At 48.5% G+C, this 15185-nt stretch overlaps 2 protein-coding genes across 5 annotated transcripts; both read left to right on the top strand.

Annotated features, from left to right (window-relative positions):
* The first annotated feature begins 69 nt into the window (after positions 1-69).
* Ccdc87 (coiled-coil domain containing 87) lies at positions 70-3252 on the top strand. Its single transcript, XM_027408660.2, has one exon. The coding sequence runs from the start codon at positions 128-130 to the stop codon at positions 2711-2713; it is 2586 nt and encodes an 861-aa protein (XP_027264461.1). The 5' UTR covers positions 70-127; the 3' UTR covers positions 2714-3252.
* Positions 3253-9973: 6721 nt separating this feature from the next.
* Positions 9974-15167, top strand: Ctsf (cathepsin F). 4 transcript variants are annotated; one of them, XR_004769049.1, is made up of 14 exons: positions 9974-10254; positions 10464-10562; positions 10846-10930; positions 11023-11084; positions 11204-11279; positions 12113-12226; positions 12349-12494; positions 12583-12679; positions 12760-12840; positions 13646-13765; positions 13845-13909; positions 14007-14195; positions 14487-14545; positions 14644-14714. XR_004769049.1 is itself a non-coding variant. In XM_035442039.1 (14 exons), exons 1-13 carry the CDS (start codon positions 10036-10038, stop codon positions 14530-14532), a joined length of 1350 nt encoding a protein of 449 aa, XP_035297930.1. In that variant the 5' UTR covers positions 9974-10035; the 3' UTR covers positions 14533-14545; positions 14644-15167. The 4 variants fall into 4 exon arrangements, 3 of the variants coding, with proteins under 3 accessions (XP_035297930.1, XP_027264459.1, XP_027264457.1); XM_035442039.1 differs by having other exon boundaries at positions 14007-14146; positions 14644-15167; XM_027408656.2 differs by having other exon boundaries at positions 9975-10254; positions 14007-14097; positions 14644-15167.
* The last annotated feature ends 18 nt before the right edge of the window (positions 15168-15185 follow it).

The following is a 15185-nucleotide window of genomic DNA, read 5'->3' as shown; positions in this document are numbered from 1 at the left end:
TGCCCAGGCCTGCAGTCCACCCAGTAGGGGCTACCGGCTGCGCAGGCGTATTGATGCCATTGGCTCTGGTTTCCTTAGTAACCATTTGGCGTCCTCTGCCGGCTCAGCGGGAGCCGCCGGCGAAAGGATGGATTTAAATAATCAAGAGCCTGACCTCAGTCCGATTTACCACCGGTTGCTGAGTCCACTGTCGCTCTTCCCCCGGAAGGTGACGACGCCTCCAGAGCCTCCAAAGGGCCCCCCGCAGAAGTTCTCGCCTTTGCAATCCATCCCGTTGGCGAAGCTAAAAGTGGGGCAGCTGTGCCGCCTGGTGTCCAAGCGGCTGGCAGGCAGTGGGCGGGCGGCGCGGGTGACTCCCAAGGATCGACTCCGTCTCACCCGGGTTATCCTAGAGGAACTGAAGTGCAGCTGGCAGGAACCTCCTACTGAACCTATTTTGAACTATGAGAACAACCAGAAGCTGCGGAAGAGGCTGGAGTCCTACGTGCTGATCTGCAGTGAGCAGCTCTTCATACGCTACCTGCACCTGCTGGTGATCCTGCCGCCCACTAGAAAGGTCTTCACTGAAGCAGCCATCCTCAGCCGGTTGGTAGTCAACCTTGCCAGGGATTGCACAATTTTCCTCACCAGTCCTGATGTTTATCGCTTCCTGCTGGCTGATTTTCAGACATTGCTGAATTTAGAGCAGACCCCGGGGAGCATTTCCAAGCTGCGACCCCCAGCCTGCCCCCCTGGGACTTTCAAACTCTGTCCAATCCCCTGGCCTCACAATACCGGCTTGGACCAAGTGCCTTGCTCTAGCCTAAACCTGACCTACCTTGTCCAACTCAGCCGTCCATATGATTTCTCCAGTGAGCCGGAACCTGATCCAGTAAAGGAGTTAAAATCCATCCCCCAGCTGAAGGGTATAAAGCAGCTCCTCTTGGTGCCCTGCACGAAGAAGGAAAAAGAAGTTGAAGTTACTCCCTCAGCGATGACACCACTGCCTAGCCATTCTCCTGGCGGCAGTGAGATTTCCCCCTTCCCCACTTCCCCAATCTACCCCAGGCTCCCCAGGGGCCAGTCCATGCCCTGTCTTCGTGAGGGGTGGAATCTGGCAGATGAGTTGGGCCTGCCCCCTCTCTCCCCTCATCCCCTCACTCCACTGGTCTTGGCTCCAGAGAGAAAACCACTGCTGTTTGAGGAAATGGTGGCTAAGGATCTGAAGCAGAAGACAAAGAGCATGGGAATGGAGTGGGCTCACTACCCACCCATGGAATTGGGCATGGGCCTGCCCCCACTCCTCGGGGTCCTTACCAGGCACCTAACTGCCCAGCAACACATAGAGAACCTGCGCCAAATGCTGAAGAGCCTGCAGGATGAAGAAGCCTTGGGGAAGTGGTATCTTCACCCCCCAAGAATCACTCCACTTTACCCACAGCCAGTGACTATTACTGTCAAGCTACAAAATCAGGTCGTGGTACAAGTAGCTACTGTGCAACTCTCAGACAGATACTTTTATGACACTTTCCATGTTGAGGGGGCTGGAGTTCTGTACAACCATCTGACTGGGGAGCTGGATTGCAAAGCCATCGAAGAAATGGATGCTGATCTTCTCACTGGCAATAGCACCAAAGAGATATACAAGGAATTGATGACCCGAGTCTCTCATAGTCACTTATCTTTTGATGAAGGACCCCAGGTTGAGCCCTCAGCAGATAGAGATTGGTCCAACTACTTGTTTTCAACTTTTCTAAACCAAGATAAACAAACCCCGATCAATAAAGATCTGGTTGGATTTTACCCCAGAAGAACAAGCATGCAGCAGTTGCTCCCTGAAAAGAAACCTTCTCCCACAGTCGTCCAAATGCGCAAAAGCTGGGAAAAGCGACCAAACAAGGGTGTATGGGTGAACTGGTGGAATACCTCTTTGTCTGCGGAAGACTACTTAAAGTACCTCGACACTCAGGAGACTGATTTCCTCCATGTCATCTTCCAAATTCATGAAGAAGAGGTTCCTGTGGAGATACCCGCCCCTGTGAAACGGTCCCTGGAGATTCAGCACCCTCCACCCCTGTTGGAAGATGAAGAACCAGACTTTGTGCCAGGAGAGTGGAATTGGAGCTCAGTGTTAGAGGACAGTTTTATCTTCAGTGATAGAGGACCTGGGAAAGCCAGCATCCTAAACCTGCAGCAGCGTCTAGAACGACTGTGGGACGCACTGGAAGTCCCTGTCCAGAGCCGGCTGGACATGGTCATTAAGTACAGCTCCAAGGCACGCCTGCAGCAGCTACCAGCCTTAATCAGGGCCTGGGAGCGGGTCCTGAAGCCCATTCAGAAGCGGGAGCTGTTGCTAGCGAGACTGGAGTGGTTTGAACGTCAAGCCTCTGACCCCAATCGCTTCTTCCAAAAGTCTGATTTGATTCTGAGTCGATTTCTGGAGGAAAATCAGTCCCGTAGCTATATCCAAAGGAAGCTCAATCTAATGGAGTCTTCTTTGATTACCTTACTGAAAAAGATAGAGTCAGTCTTTGGGGAGCCAGTGACCTTCAAGGGGCGGCGCTATCTAGACAAGATGAAGCAGGACAAAGTGGAGATGCTCTACTGGCTCCAGCAGCAGCGGCGGGTTCGAAATCTGATCCGGGCCCAGAAAGCCTTCTACCAATCATCCATGTTCACAAGGGGCAGCAGTCAGTCTTTAATAGCTCCTGGGAATACTCCTGTTACCCGCTAAGGGGCCAAGTGTCCCCAAACCCCTTCCTCCCAAACACCCAGACACTCACACAGACCTCTCAATGGCTTTAGAACAACTATGGATATTTCTACAAAGGACTGAGAGTCTTTGTCTTAGCAGTCTAGATAAAAGGATTCCTCAAGCCTGGTATTCCATGTATGTCAACAGTGCTAGCTATACAATACAACCAAAATCCCTTATCAAATGGTTCCTTGGAGTTCATTATAACATAGGTCAGACAGAGCAAGTTGTAATTTTTAAAACAATTCAATTTAGTGTCACTATCTTACTATATTAATTGTCTGATTACAGCTCCAAATCACTCTTGTTTAGGCTCTCAATAGAATAATACTTAAGCACTACAGCTCTGAAATTAACAGCTGCAAGCTTAAAACATTCTTTACTAGATTTTTGCCTGTTAATAAAAGCACTTGGTATATCAAACTGTGTACTGAAAAGTAAGTTTCTGGGGCTGGAGAGAGAGCCTAGTGATTAAGAACATGTACTGCTCTTCCAAAGGACTTAAGTTCAACTCCCAGCATCACACCAGGCAGCTTGCCACCATCTGTAATTCCAGCATCTGACACCCCTGGCATCATCTGGCACCTGCGCATATGCACACAGACAGACAGACAGACAGACAGACAGACAGACAGACAGACACACACACACACACACACACACACACACACACACACACTTAAAAATAATAAAAACTAGCCAGGTGGTGGTGGTGCACACCTTTAATCCCATCACTCAGGAGGCAGAGGCAGGTGGATTTCTATGAGTTTAAGGCCAGCCTGGTCTACAAAGTGAGTTTCAGGACAGCCAAGACTGTTACACAGAGAAGCCCTGTCTTGAAAAACCAATAATAATGATAACAATAACAATAAAAGACGAAAAGTAAGTTTCCTTCCTACCTCCAATCCTCAATTTCCTTCTTTGAAGATAACAATTGTTACATTCTGTATTTAGCAAGTATTTGCTACTTTCCTCTTGGCTCTTTTGTTTTGTTTTTTGTTTGTTTTGCACTCAGTTCCAGGGAATACAGTCATCATGGGGGGGGGGGTATGATGACAGGTACAGGATGTGGTTGGTCACATTACATCTACAGAGAAAGATGAAGGCTGAATCTGACCAAGCTGTTGTTGCTGCTGCTGCTTCTTCTTCTTCTTCTTCTTCTTCTTCTTCTTCTTCTTCTTCTTCTTCTTCTTCTTCTTCTTCTTCTTCTTCTTCTTCTCCTCCTCCTCCTCCTCCTCCTCCTCCTCCTCCTCCTCCCTCCCTCCCTCCTCCTCCTCTTCCTCCTCCTCCTCCTCCTTCTCCTCTTCCTCCTCATCCTCCTCCTCCACTGCTGCTTCCTTTGTTTGAGACAGGGTCTCACTATGTAGTCCTGGGTGTCCTAGAACTAACTTATAGACCAAGCTGGACTCTTCTCCCCTGCCTCCTGTGTGCTTGGATTAAAGGTGTGCACCACCATGGTTGACCTATCTGTCTTCTTTTTATGCAGCCCAGGACCCTGTCTGTGGAATGATGCTGCCACATTTATCATTGCCCCCCTCAATCTAATCTAGATAAGCCATCACACATCTCCAGAAGCTTGTCTCTTTGGTGATCTTAGATCCTGCCAAGTTAACCGTATTAATGATGATGTCGTCAGTGAGTGAATTAAAGATCTCTTTATTCATATTCCACTGGCAATAAACAGACCATAAACATGTCACTAAGCACATGGAATAATATAGTGTTAGATGGTGGTGAGTACTGTGGGGGGGGAAAGAAAAATATTAAAGGATTGGGAATTAAGGGTGAGTAATATTTTAATAAAGATGGTCAGTACAGGCCTCCCTGAGAAGACAAAATTTGAGCAAAGGCAGAAGGTGAAAAGTAAATCCTCTAGACACCTGGGAAAACTTTCCTGACAGTCATTGATGACCTAGCTCTAAATCAACAATGCTCAGGCTGCTCCAGGAACAGCGAGGTGTCCTGAGCCAGAGGAGGAGAATAAGAGGAAGAGATGAACCAGACAAGGTTGTTGCAAGATGCCAAAAAGCAGGGCTAGAGAGATGGCTCATTACTCTCCCACAGGACCCAAGTTCAGGTCCTAGCACCCACATCAGGTAGCCCACTACCGCCCGTAACTCCAGTTCAGTTGGGAATCCAATGACTTCCGGCTTTCTCAGGCTCTAGGCATACACATGATGCACATAAACCCATGAAACTGAAAGGGGTAAACTAAACTCAAAGGCTTCACTTCTAATAATTTACACTGGGGGGAAATTGTATAACTGTGACAAAGCCTTAAGTTCCCATTCAACTCTTATTCATACTAGAGATAAATAAAGGGACTAGACCCTCACTCAGCCCCCTGCTTTAGTAGCCATGACAGGCTACAGAAAGGACATGTAGGCCTCTGACTTGGCACATGACACAAAGAAACTCCAGATTCCCCCCACCCCAGCCTCCTGGGTAATTGGTTCCTGGTAACTGTTTGCCCACAAAAGAAACTCCAGGGGAGACCAAAATCTCCCCTGTAGTCTCCAGGATACAGTTTTGAAAACTATTGGTATCTATGTATAACAGGCCACCTGCAAGTAACAAGACAAAGCCATAGAAACCACAGAATGTTCCCTCTCAGCACTGGCCAATGAGAATAATTGATACACACGTATTTCATGTCAAAATATGACTTTGAGAAATTCTAATTGTTGCCAAATGTCAACCAATCAGAAACCAACCCATACCTACTGAAAGTAATTCTGTGATGTAATTTTGTGACTTTTGTCTTTAAAACCTAGAAGTAGACAGGGAATGAAGGGACCAGTTCCCCATTTCAGGAGCCATAACAGCCTAGCACATGCTTGTCTGACCTTGCCTTGGTCACTAGGAGGTCAGATGCCTGCCTTGTGGCAAGGAACCAATCAGAAGTTAGCTGGTGGTGCTATGCTTTATGGCTCTGGGTGTGCTTTATGGACAAGTGCACAGCAATGACGTGCAGAGCAAAGCAACCGCCCTGGGAGGGCCTATGGGCCATAACAACTAGTTGACCAATCAACACAGAGCAAGCCTGGAGGCACACCAATCCTGAGCCTGTGTGTGCCCCTAGACACTCCCCTTACGCTTCCCTATAAGATCTCCATGTCTTTCCTAACCATCTGCCATGGTGGATGGATGAAAGGATCGAGCTAACATGGGGGTTAGCTCGTGAAACAACTGCAGTAAAGCCTCTTGCTGTTTGCATCAAGTTTCCACCTCCGCATGGTGATTGGGGTGGCCACAGTCCTGGGCTGAGATCCTGGGGGCCTGAGCCTCCGGGGGTCTTTCAGGAACTTTGCTTCCACTGGTGGCCATTGTAGGCATTGTTTCAGAAACAGCCTATGTACACAGGAAGCATGTACGTATGCATAATATGTGCAAGTATTTATAGCTATACCAGTTGGAGAATGTCATACTATTTTCTCCCTGCCCCCCCCACTTTTTAAATAAAGTGCATCAAGTTCATTATATACTTGCTATACATAGGTATATATACTGAATGTATCCAATATATAATACAGTTGCTTCATTTCCTTTTTTATTGTGGGGCCCAGGTTTGCCTAGAACTCTCTCCATAGCCCATTACTTTACTCTTTTGAAAGTTATAGAGCATTCTTTTGTGTGTATGTTTTATTTAATTAGTCCTTTGTTATTGGACATTTTCAGCCAAAAAGAATGCTCTAAACTGGGCAGTGGTGGCACACACCTTTAATCCCAGCAATAGGGAGGCAGAGGCAGGTGGATCCCTGTGAGTTTAGGCCAGCTTGGTCTACAAAGTGAGTTCCAGCACAGCCAAGACTATTACACAGAGAAACCCTGTCTTGAAAAACCATTAAAAAAAAAGGAAAGTATTCATGAAGTTTCTTTCTTGTGAGCTGGTAAGATGGCTGAGCAAGTTAAGGTATTTGCTGTCAAGTCTGATGACCTAAATTTAATCTCTAGACCTACGTGGGTGGAAGGAGAGAGCTGGCTCCCACAAATGGTTCTCCGGCTTCCATGAACACAGTGTGTGTGTGTGTGTGTGTGTGTGTGTGTGTGTGTGTGTGTGTGTGTGTGTGTGTGTGTTGTGGGTATATGTTTAGACCAGAGGTCAATTTTAAGAGTCCTCCACTTTGTTTTTGGGCAGGGTCTCTCATTGGCCTAAACCTCAGCTAGTAAGTCAGACTCAGGAACAATGATCCACCTATCTCTGCCTCCCCAGCCCATGCCTAGTTTTTTAGATAAGAACTGGGCATCAAACTTAGGTCTTCAACTTTCCATGCCAACACTTTACCAACTGAGCTATCCCCAGCCCTGAATTTTCACATTTCATGTGTTTAAAAGCTTTCTATTTCTGTAAAAAATCAATATCTCTTCCCTCTCCCACTTTTTTTTTGACAGTGTCTCACAATGTAGCCCTGGCTTGCCTAGAACCCACTCTGTCGAGCAGGCTGGCCTTAGACTTACATCGATCTGCCTGCCTAAGCCTCCTGAGTGCTGGGATCAAAAGTGCATGCTCTCACACCTAGCTTCCTGCATTTTTTTTTTTGAGAAAGTCACAACGAAACCTTTATTGTACTTACATTTTAATCTCTCCAGCCCTATTTCCTCTATTTTTGAGGTTATAATATAATTACAACATTCCTCCATTCCCTTTCCTCCCTCTAAACCCATATACCATTCCTTGCTTTCTTTCAATTTCGTAGCATCTTTTATCATTAATTGTTATTACATGCATTTATGCATATGCACAACTTGCTTAGTCTGTATTATGTTATTTGCTTTTTGTTTGTTTTGTTGTTTATTTTTGACATGGGTTTCTCTCTATTGTACAGCTCTGGCTGTCTTGGAACTGGCTATATAGACCAGGCTGGCCTCAAATGTACAGAGAGAACCACCTACCTCTGCCTCCCAAGTGCTGGGACTAAATATCACACCTGGCTGAGCAACATTATTTATAAGTATGTTTTTAGGGCTGATAACTTGGTATTAGACAACCAGTCAGTATGCTGTTCCCTAGAAAAGACTGTTTCTCCCACTCTCAGTATTCCTTAGTTGCCTGTAGTACTTTGTGTAGGTTTGAAGCCTTGTGGGCTTTCCCTTGTTCATTTTATCGTGTCTCTTAGTATTGTCCTTGTTCAGCTTGTGTTTAGGGAGTCATGTTGGTGAGACTTCATGGGTATAGTTTCTAAAGTTACTAGAAGATACAATCTCACAGAAAACTCTCTGATCTTCTGACTCTTACAATATTTCCACTCCCTCTTCCAAAATGTTCCTTGGGCCTTAGGTCAAGGAGCTTGTTATAAATGTAGCCATTTGGAATACATCTCTACACAACCCTACATTTTGATTGGTTGTGATTTTCTGCATTAGTCTCTGTTAGTTGCAAAGAGAAGTATAGGGACAAATATTTAGACTGTCGATGGCTTAGTAAAGTAGTGGTTGCAGGTTGTCCTCCCAGGTCCATGACTTCCCTAGCCTGAAGTAACTGGCTAAGTTTCCAGCACCAGGCATTGCTTCCCTCTTGTTCAGTAGGTCTTAAGCCTAATTACAGAGCTTTTGGTTACCACCAAGGTTTACATGTCACTACTGCACCCTTAGGGTTATCATGCCATGCTTGTTGCTGATGTGGTGCATAGATACCATAGGACTGTTGTTGCCCCCCTTCTTCCTTCCATGGAAGCTCTTGCATGGATTCTCCTGGTATAACATGAAGTTTGGTCCTCAGGAAGGAGGCAATCAGGTCGTTTCAAGCTCTGGGCTCTGTGTCTGAAATGCATGGTGTCTTCATCAATAGGGTCTTAACCTTCCACCTCTGGGCAACCAAGTGCAGTAGCTATATATATATATATATATATATATATATATATATATATATAAATTTTTTGGTTTTTCGAGACAGGGTTTCTCTGTGTAGCTTTGGAGCCTATCCTTGCACTCTCTCTGGAGACCAGGCTGACCTCGAACTCACAGAGATCCGCCTGCTTCTGCTTCCCGAGTGCTAGGATTAAAGGCGTGCGCCACCAACGCCCGGCTATTTTTTTTTTTTACTTTTTTGTTGTTGGTTTTTTGTTCTCTCTCTCTCTCTCTCTCTGTCTCTCTCTGTCTCTCTCTCTCTCCCTCCCTTCCCCCCCCCCCGTTGGGTTGGTTGGTTTTTTTGAGACAGGGTTTCAATGTAGCCCTGGCTGTCCTGGAACTTGCCCTGTATACCAGGCTAGCCTCGAACTCAGAGAGATCCACCTGCCTCTGTCTCCTAAGTGCTGCAGCCACGCCCTTCTGCCTGTGGCAAGATTCATTTTTAAGAGCTTTAACTGCAAGGGTTCAGATAAAAATGCTCCCGGCAACAGCTCCTCTTCCAATGAGCCGAGGATAATGCCTGCCTCCCTGCTCCGATACCATTGGATTTTTGTATCCAAGCAGTTTACCAAGTGTACCTGAGGCTTACATAGCATGAATCTTGGGCTATGATCCTTTTGTTTATTCCCCCACACACTTTTACACTTGGAGATTTTCCCCCTCTATTTTCAGTTGTGATGCTGTCCCTTGGCAGCCCTAGAACACAGTGCAGGATCCCACCCTGTGCACATTGTTTTGTTGGTTACTCTTATGGTTACCTTGTAACAGTCAGTTATATGGGCTCGTGGAGACTGGGGGACTCAGACCCGTGTAGTCTAGGCTCAAATTCACTATGTATCCAAGAATGACCTTGAACTTCAGATCTTCTTGTCTCTTCCTTCAGAAAGCAGGGATTGCAGAAGTGCCTCACCACGCTAGGCTTATGGAATCCAGGGGCTTTATGCATGCTAGACAAGCACTCTATCAACTGAGCTACATCTTGGGTCCCAGAAGTAATGTTACTGATCATCTTGTGAAGGACAATAGGGGCCTCAAAGGAGAGATCAAGCCGCGAAGCCAGGCTCTGGAACCAATTGCCTGGGTTCAAGTTCTACTCTTATCATGAGCCATCTGTAACTTCTCTTTCCTTACTTGTGAAACTAGACAATACCTACTTCACAGGTCTGCTATGATTAAAGGGATCTGGCTTTCATTGCTTAAGATAACGATGGAATAAGTAGTGAATTCTAATTTTATTTCTCAGCCTTCCCCACCACCACCATCCCCACGTGCCCCACGTGTCTCGCGTAAATAAGCGAGCGCGCAGGCGCCAAGAATCGGTGCCCATTGGCCGCTCCGGCGCCGTCCAGGGCCGTGGGGAGACACTCAGTGGCCTCTGAGCGCAGGCTCCGCCCCGGGTCGGTTATCCTCGAGTTTGTGGGTCGCTGAGTCCCGGCCCCAGCTTTGCCCTCGTCATGGCGCCTCTGCTGCAGATGCTGTGGCTGCTGGCGCTGCTCCGGGCAGTGGTCCTGGTCCCGGTCCCCGCCAAGCCCTGGGCCGATGACGAGCAGGCCTGGGATCTGTCGTCCTCAGAGCTGCTGGCGCCCGCCCGCTTCGCACTGGACATGTACAATTACGGCCGTGCTGCGGGGACGAGGGCCGTGCTGGGGGCCGTACGCGGGCGCGTCCGCCGGGTGAGGACTTGTAGGGAGCGAGCGCGGGGCCCGGGGCCAGGGATGATGATGCAAGGTGGAGTTTGACTTAAATTTTGGGTGTTTGCCTGAACGGTGGAGGAAGGGACCTGTGCAGGCTAAGATTGGGTAGGGAAGCACAGGTGAGCTACAGGCTCCTAAGAGGAGCAAAGGGAGATGGCTGTGCCAGCCTCACCTTCTCCTCCCTCCAGGCGGGTCGAGGCTCTCTCTTCTCTCTGGAAGCCACAATGGAGGAGCCATTTTGCAATGATCCACTGTTGTGCCTGCTACCTGTGACCAATAAAACCATGGTGAGTGGTGGGGTTCCAGCTATTGTTGGCCCTAGGCCGGCAAGCAATTGGAATGATGGGTCCTGTGACGAGACAGAGGTTACACCACCCTGAGTTACTAGTTAGAGATCAAGATGCTCTGAAAGGATGGGTATTTGGGTTCTGGGTGTCTGCTGCTGGCCAGGGCCTCCTTCCACCAAGTTGTGATTGCCTTTCTCTGGGGCGCTCCTTTGAGGAGCTTCTAGCTGTTCTTGCCAGGATCTTGTTCCAATCTGTCACCAGACTGTTCCTTCTCTCCCTCCAGCTCTGCAGCTTCCAAATCCTGGATGAGCTAGGAAAACACATGCTACTGAGGAGGGACTGTGGCCCAGTGAATATCAAGGCTACAGGTGCTGGGATAGCTCAAGGAAACTGGGATAGCCCAGTCCATACTTGACTCAGAATTCAGCCTTGATTACTTCTCTGTTCCAACCCTTTCCAGAGCATGGAAACGAGACTTTCAGCTCATTCCTTCCACTGCTGAACGAGGAGCCCCTACCCCAGGTGAGAAGCCTGTATCTGGGAGAGCCAGCTGCCCCCTATTTCTCTCTTCCCTTTACCCTATATTAGTGTCCTGGATCAGGCTGAACTCCTTGTAAACAAACACCCTTTTGCCTTCCCAGGACTTTTCTGTAAAGATGACTACAGTCTTCAAGGACTTCATGATTACCTATAACCGGACTTATGAATCAAGGGAAGGTAGGGCTCAGCCTTAACTGTACCTGTCCCAGTCAGACTTAGCAACCTATACTGAGGAAGGAAAGGACACAAAGACCTTGTGTCTCTCAAGGACCCCCCAATCCCCAAGTTCTTATCCAGCTTTCTAAGCAGCCATCTTGTCAAGGAAGAGAGGACTGTCTCTTTCCATCTTATCTTCCTGGCCAGAAACCATGGGCATCCATCCCTCCAGGCAGGGTGGAGTAAGGCAGAGACAAGGTGTTCTCTGTTGGATTCCCTCTGACATCATGGCCTTTTCCATGACCTCTCCTGCATGTCACCCTTGGGTCTCATTTTGGTTACTGCTTTTATAGTCAAGAAGTCATTGCTCCAGTTTGGGCCCCCAAAGTGACCTCTCACTTTGTCACTTTGAAGTCTGTTTCCTCCGTGTCTTATTCTGCCTGTCTCAGAGATCTGTCCATACAAACAGCTTCAGGGACTAAGGCAGTGACTCAGTTAATAAAGCCGTCACCTTGAAAGTGTGAAGATAATGAGTTCAATCCCCAGATTCAACCAAAGAAGCCCAGCAAGGTAGCCGAGACAGCAGTGAAATGGGAGGCAGAAATAGACTCATGGTCAGCTAGCCGAGCCTACTTGATTAAGTTCTAAGCCTTTAAGAGACCATTTGTGAAACAAAAGTGATTGGGGAATGACACCAGAGGTTGTCCTTTGATCTACACACACACACTCTCACATGCTCAAAAGTTTCAAGCTCAGTCCAGAGTCTACCTCTCACTGGGGGAAAACTAACTCCACTTATCTCTCCTACTGTGATGTGATTGGGTTCAGCCTCTCTCCTTCTCTTTGGTCCTCAGAAACCCAGTGGCGCTTGACTGTCTTTACCAGAAACATGGTAAAAGCACAGAAGATTGAGGCCTTGGACCGTGGCACAGCTCAATATGGGATCACCAAATTCAGTGACCTCACAGGTAGGGATGATGACCGGAGCCCTCACAGAACTTGGAAGAGATTGGGCCCTGCTCCTGAAGCTCCCCATTTGGACTATCGTAAAATATTCACCCCTCTCTGCCCTGTCCACATCTACCTACAGAGGAGGAATTCTACACCATCTACCTGAATCCCCTCTTACAAAAGAAGCCTGGCAGCAAGATGAGTCTAGCCAAGTCCATAAATGATCCCGCCCCACCTGAATGGGACTGGAGGAAGAAAGGGGCGGTCACTAAAGTGAAGGACCAGGTTGGAATCCCAGAAGTAGGGGTGAGAAGGCAAACTGCATGGGACCCTGAAGAAAGGTAGAGTCTTGACCATGTGCATTGTCTTGCAGGGCATGTGTGGCTCCTGCTGGGCTTTCTCTGTCACAGGCAATGTGGAGGGCCAGTGGTTCCTGAACCAGGGGACTCTGCTCTCCCTGTCAGAGCAGGGTGAGCATCCTGCTCCATCCCCCTGATGTTGAGGCCAGCCTGTCCAGAGGGCCCCTTGGAACCAGCCTTCTGTCTCCTAGAGCTCTTGGATTGCGACAAGATGGACAAGGCCTGCTTGGGTGGAATGCCCTCCAATGCCTACACAGCCATAAAGAGTTTGGGTATGCATTGTTTGAACTGGGTTCTGGTCTTTATGTTGACCCTTTCTGGCTGAAGATGTACAGCAAGTCGGTTTTGTCAGACCTTCAGTTATCTCAGCTGTGAAATGAGATATGCAATGCCCGCTTTTTGTGATTGTCTCCAGTGAGAAAATGGATGGAAGATTTTGGTGCATGACAAGGCCCCAGTGAGTCTTGATGCTTTCACTTCCTGGAAGTCTGTGTTCTTACTATGCTGCTAAACTAGATAGCAGCACATCTCTCTCCTGAGGAGAGGTATTAAATTCAGCCATAGACTGCAGCGGTAGAGGGATGGTGAGCTAAAGAATTAGGGTAGCGGGGCTGGAGAGATGGCTCGGCTGTTAACACTGTTCTTCCAGAGGTCCTGAGTTCAATTTCCAGCAACCACATGGTGGCTCACAACCACCCTGAATGAGATCTGGTGCCCTTTGCTGGCATGCAAGCAGAAGACATAATAAATAAATAAACAAAATTGAGAAAGAGAGAGAGAGAGACAGACAGACAGACAGACAGACAGACAGACAGACCGACCAGGAGCCTAACAAGGGTCTGAGCTATATTAGCAGTAGACTGTAAGAGCAGGACAAGCCGCAAAGAGCAAAAGTGCCAGGAAGCCTGGGATGAGGCCTCAGCAAGGAGGCAGAGATGGGAGTGGAGTCCTGATCCTCAGGCCTGGGGCCTTGAGCATATGTAAGGAACATGTGACTTCATGTCCATGGGATGCTTGTCACTCTTATGTCCGGGAGAACATGAGTGAGTGATTAACAGACTCCTACTCATTTCCCAGGAGGGCTGGAGACAGAGGATGACTACAGCTACAAAGGCTATGTTCAGGCCTGCAACTTCTCAGCACAGAAGGCAAAAGTTTACATCAATGATTCAGTGGAGCTGAGCAAGAACGAGAGCAGTGAGTGGGGGCGGGGGTGGTGGATCCAGGTTGATACTGCTGGGCCCAGGTAACCACTGACACTGCCTTCCCCTCTTAGAGATGGCAGCCTGGCTGGCCCAGAAAGGACCGATCTCAGTTGCCATCAATGCCTTTGGCATGCAGGTGAGGTCCTGGCCTCTGTGCTCCTGCCCCATCTCTTGTTTATGCCTCCCTCACTTCTTCCAGCTGGCCCCCTCTCTGCTCCTTGTTTTCTTCTCAGTTCTATCGCCATGGGATTGCCCACCCTCTCAGGCCCCTCTGCAGCCCTTGGCTCATCGACCATGCTGTGCTGCTGGTGGGCTATGGCAACCGTGAGTTCCACTGGCCTCCTGCTTATCCTTCCAGCCACCCCAGGCCACGGTCAGGGGCTAGATAGCAGCTTCTTAGCCCTTCTGAGGAGAACCTCCGGGTATTGCCTTGTCCTGAATCCCAGCCTCAGAGAAAGACCCATGCCTTTGTAGATAGGAAAGCTGGGCTGTGGGAGGTTGAATGAAGGGTTATTCTAGAGGCAATTGGACAAGTGCTGTCCGCAAGCCTTATAGGTGCATGAGGTCTCAATGAGGATAAGTGGGCCTCATTGGCTCTTTGCTATTTTCCTAGTTCCTGTAGGCCCACTGCAGATATTTGAAGGGGGCAGTGTATATGTCTCCAAGTGGAAAATTGGGGGCCTCTGACTCCTTGTATTCTATGTTGCTACCAGGCTCCAACACTCCTTATTGGGCCATCAAGAACAGCTGGGGCAGTAACTGGGGTGAGGAGGTGAGTTTTGCCTGGTTGGCCCCTGACCCTCAGCTTTACTCTACCTGAGCACCCTCACCAAGCCACAAGCACCCTCACCAATTACCACTGTCCCTCAGGGTTACTACTACTTGTATCGTGGGTCTGGAGCCTGTGGTGTGAATACTATGGCCAGCTCGGCAGTGGTGAACTGAGGGACTTGCTGGCAGAGGACCAGATGCTGACCACAGTGGCCCCTTCTTTAGCCTGACTCATGCCCAGGCCCCTCCTCAGGAGGTGCAGCTGGCTGAGGGACAGGCTCTTGGTACCTCAGGGTGAGCAGTGGGCCCTGGGCCCCTTCTTCCCTCCCTCTCATGCCCTCCTGAAGTTTCCCAGCTGCGTCTTTGTTGAATTGTGGAAGCTAGGAGGATCCTGAGGTGAAGGAGGCTTTCATGGAAGCCAACGCTGGGGCAGGAACCCCAGGCTCGGGTAAGGTGCAGAATGGAAATAGTCTTATCATAACCTAGCTTTGTCTTCAGTGAGCTCTGAATTCCTGCCTTGGTTTTCCTCTGTCTGATGCTGTAAATTTTCTGGTCCCCTTTCACATCCAGGAAACTTGTAACCAGCCTTCTCTAAGAGCAATAAAGAGGTACCCTGCTCCCCAGTGTGGTGTAAATGCTTA

The sequence above is a fragment of the Cricetulus griseus genome, chromosome 3 (genome assembly GCF_003668045.3).
Source record: "Cricetulus griseus strain 17A/GY chromosome 3, alternate assembly CriGri-PICRH-1.0, whole genome shotgun sequence".
Lineage (NCBI taxonomy): Eukaryota > Metazoa > Chordata > Mammalia > Rodentia > Cricetidae > Cricetulus > Cricetulus griseus.
The sequence above is the reverse complement of the archived record's forward strand: the minus strand, read 5'-3'. Positions and strand labels throughout refer to the sequence as shown.

Bases quoted from the DNA above. Each gene is read 5' to 3' on its own strand.
- Ccdc87 (XM_027408660.2), top strand. From the start codon at position 128: ATGGATTTAAATAATCAAGAGCCTGACCTCAGTCCGATTTACCACCGG.
- Ctsf (XM_027408656.2), top strand. From the start codon at position 10,036: ATGGCGCCTCTGCTGCAGATGCTGTGGCTGCTGGCGCTGCTCCGGGCA. The intron at 10,255-10,463 runs GTGAGGACTTGT...TCCTCCCTCCAG, and splicing joins TACGCGGGCGCGTCCGCCGG to GCGGGTCGAGGCTCTCTCTT. The intron at 12,841-13,645 runs GTATGCATTGTT...CTCATTTCCCAG, and splicing joins CACAGCCATAAAGAGTTTGG to GAGGGCTGGAGACAGAGGAT.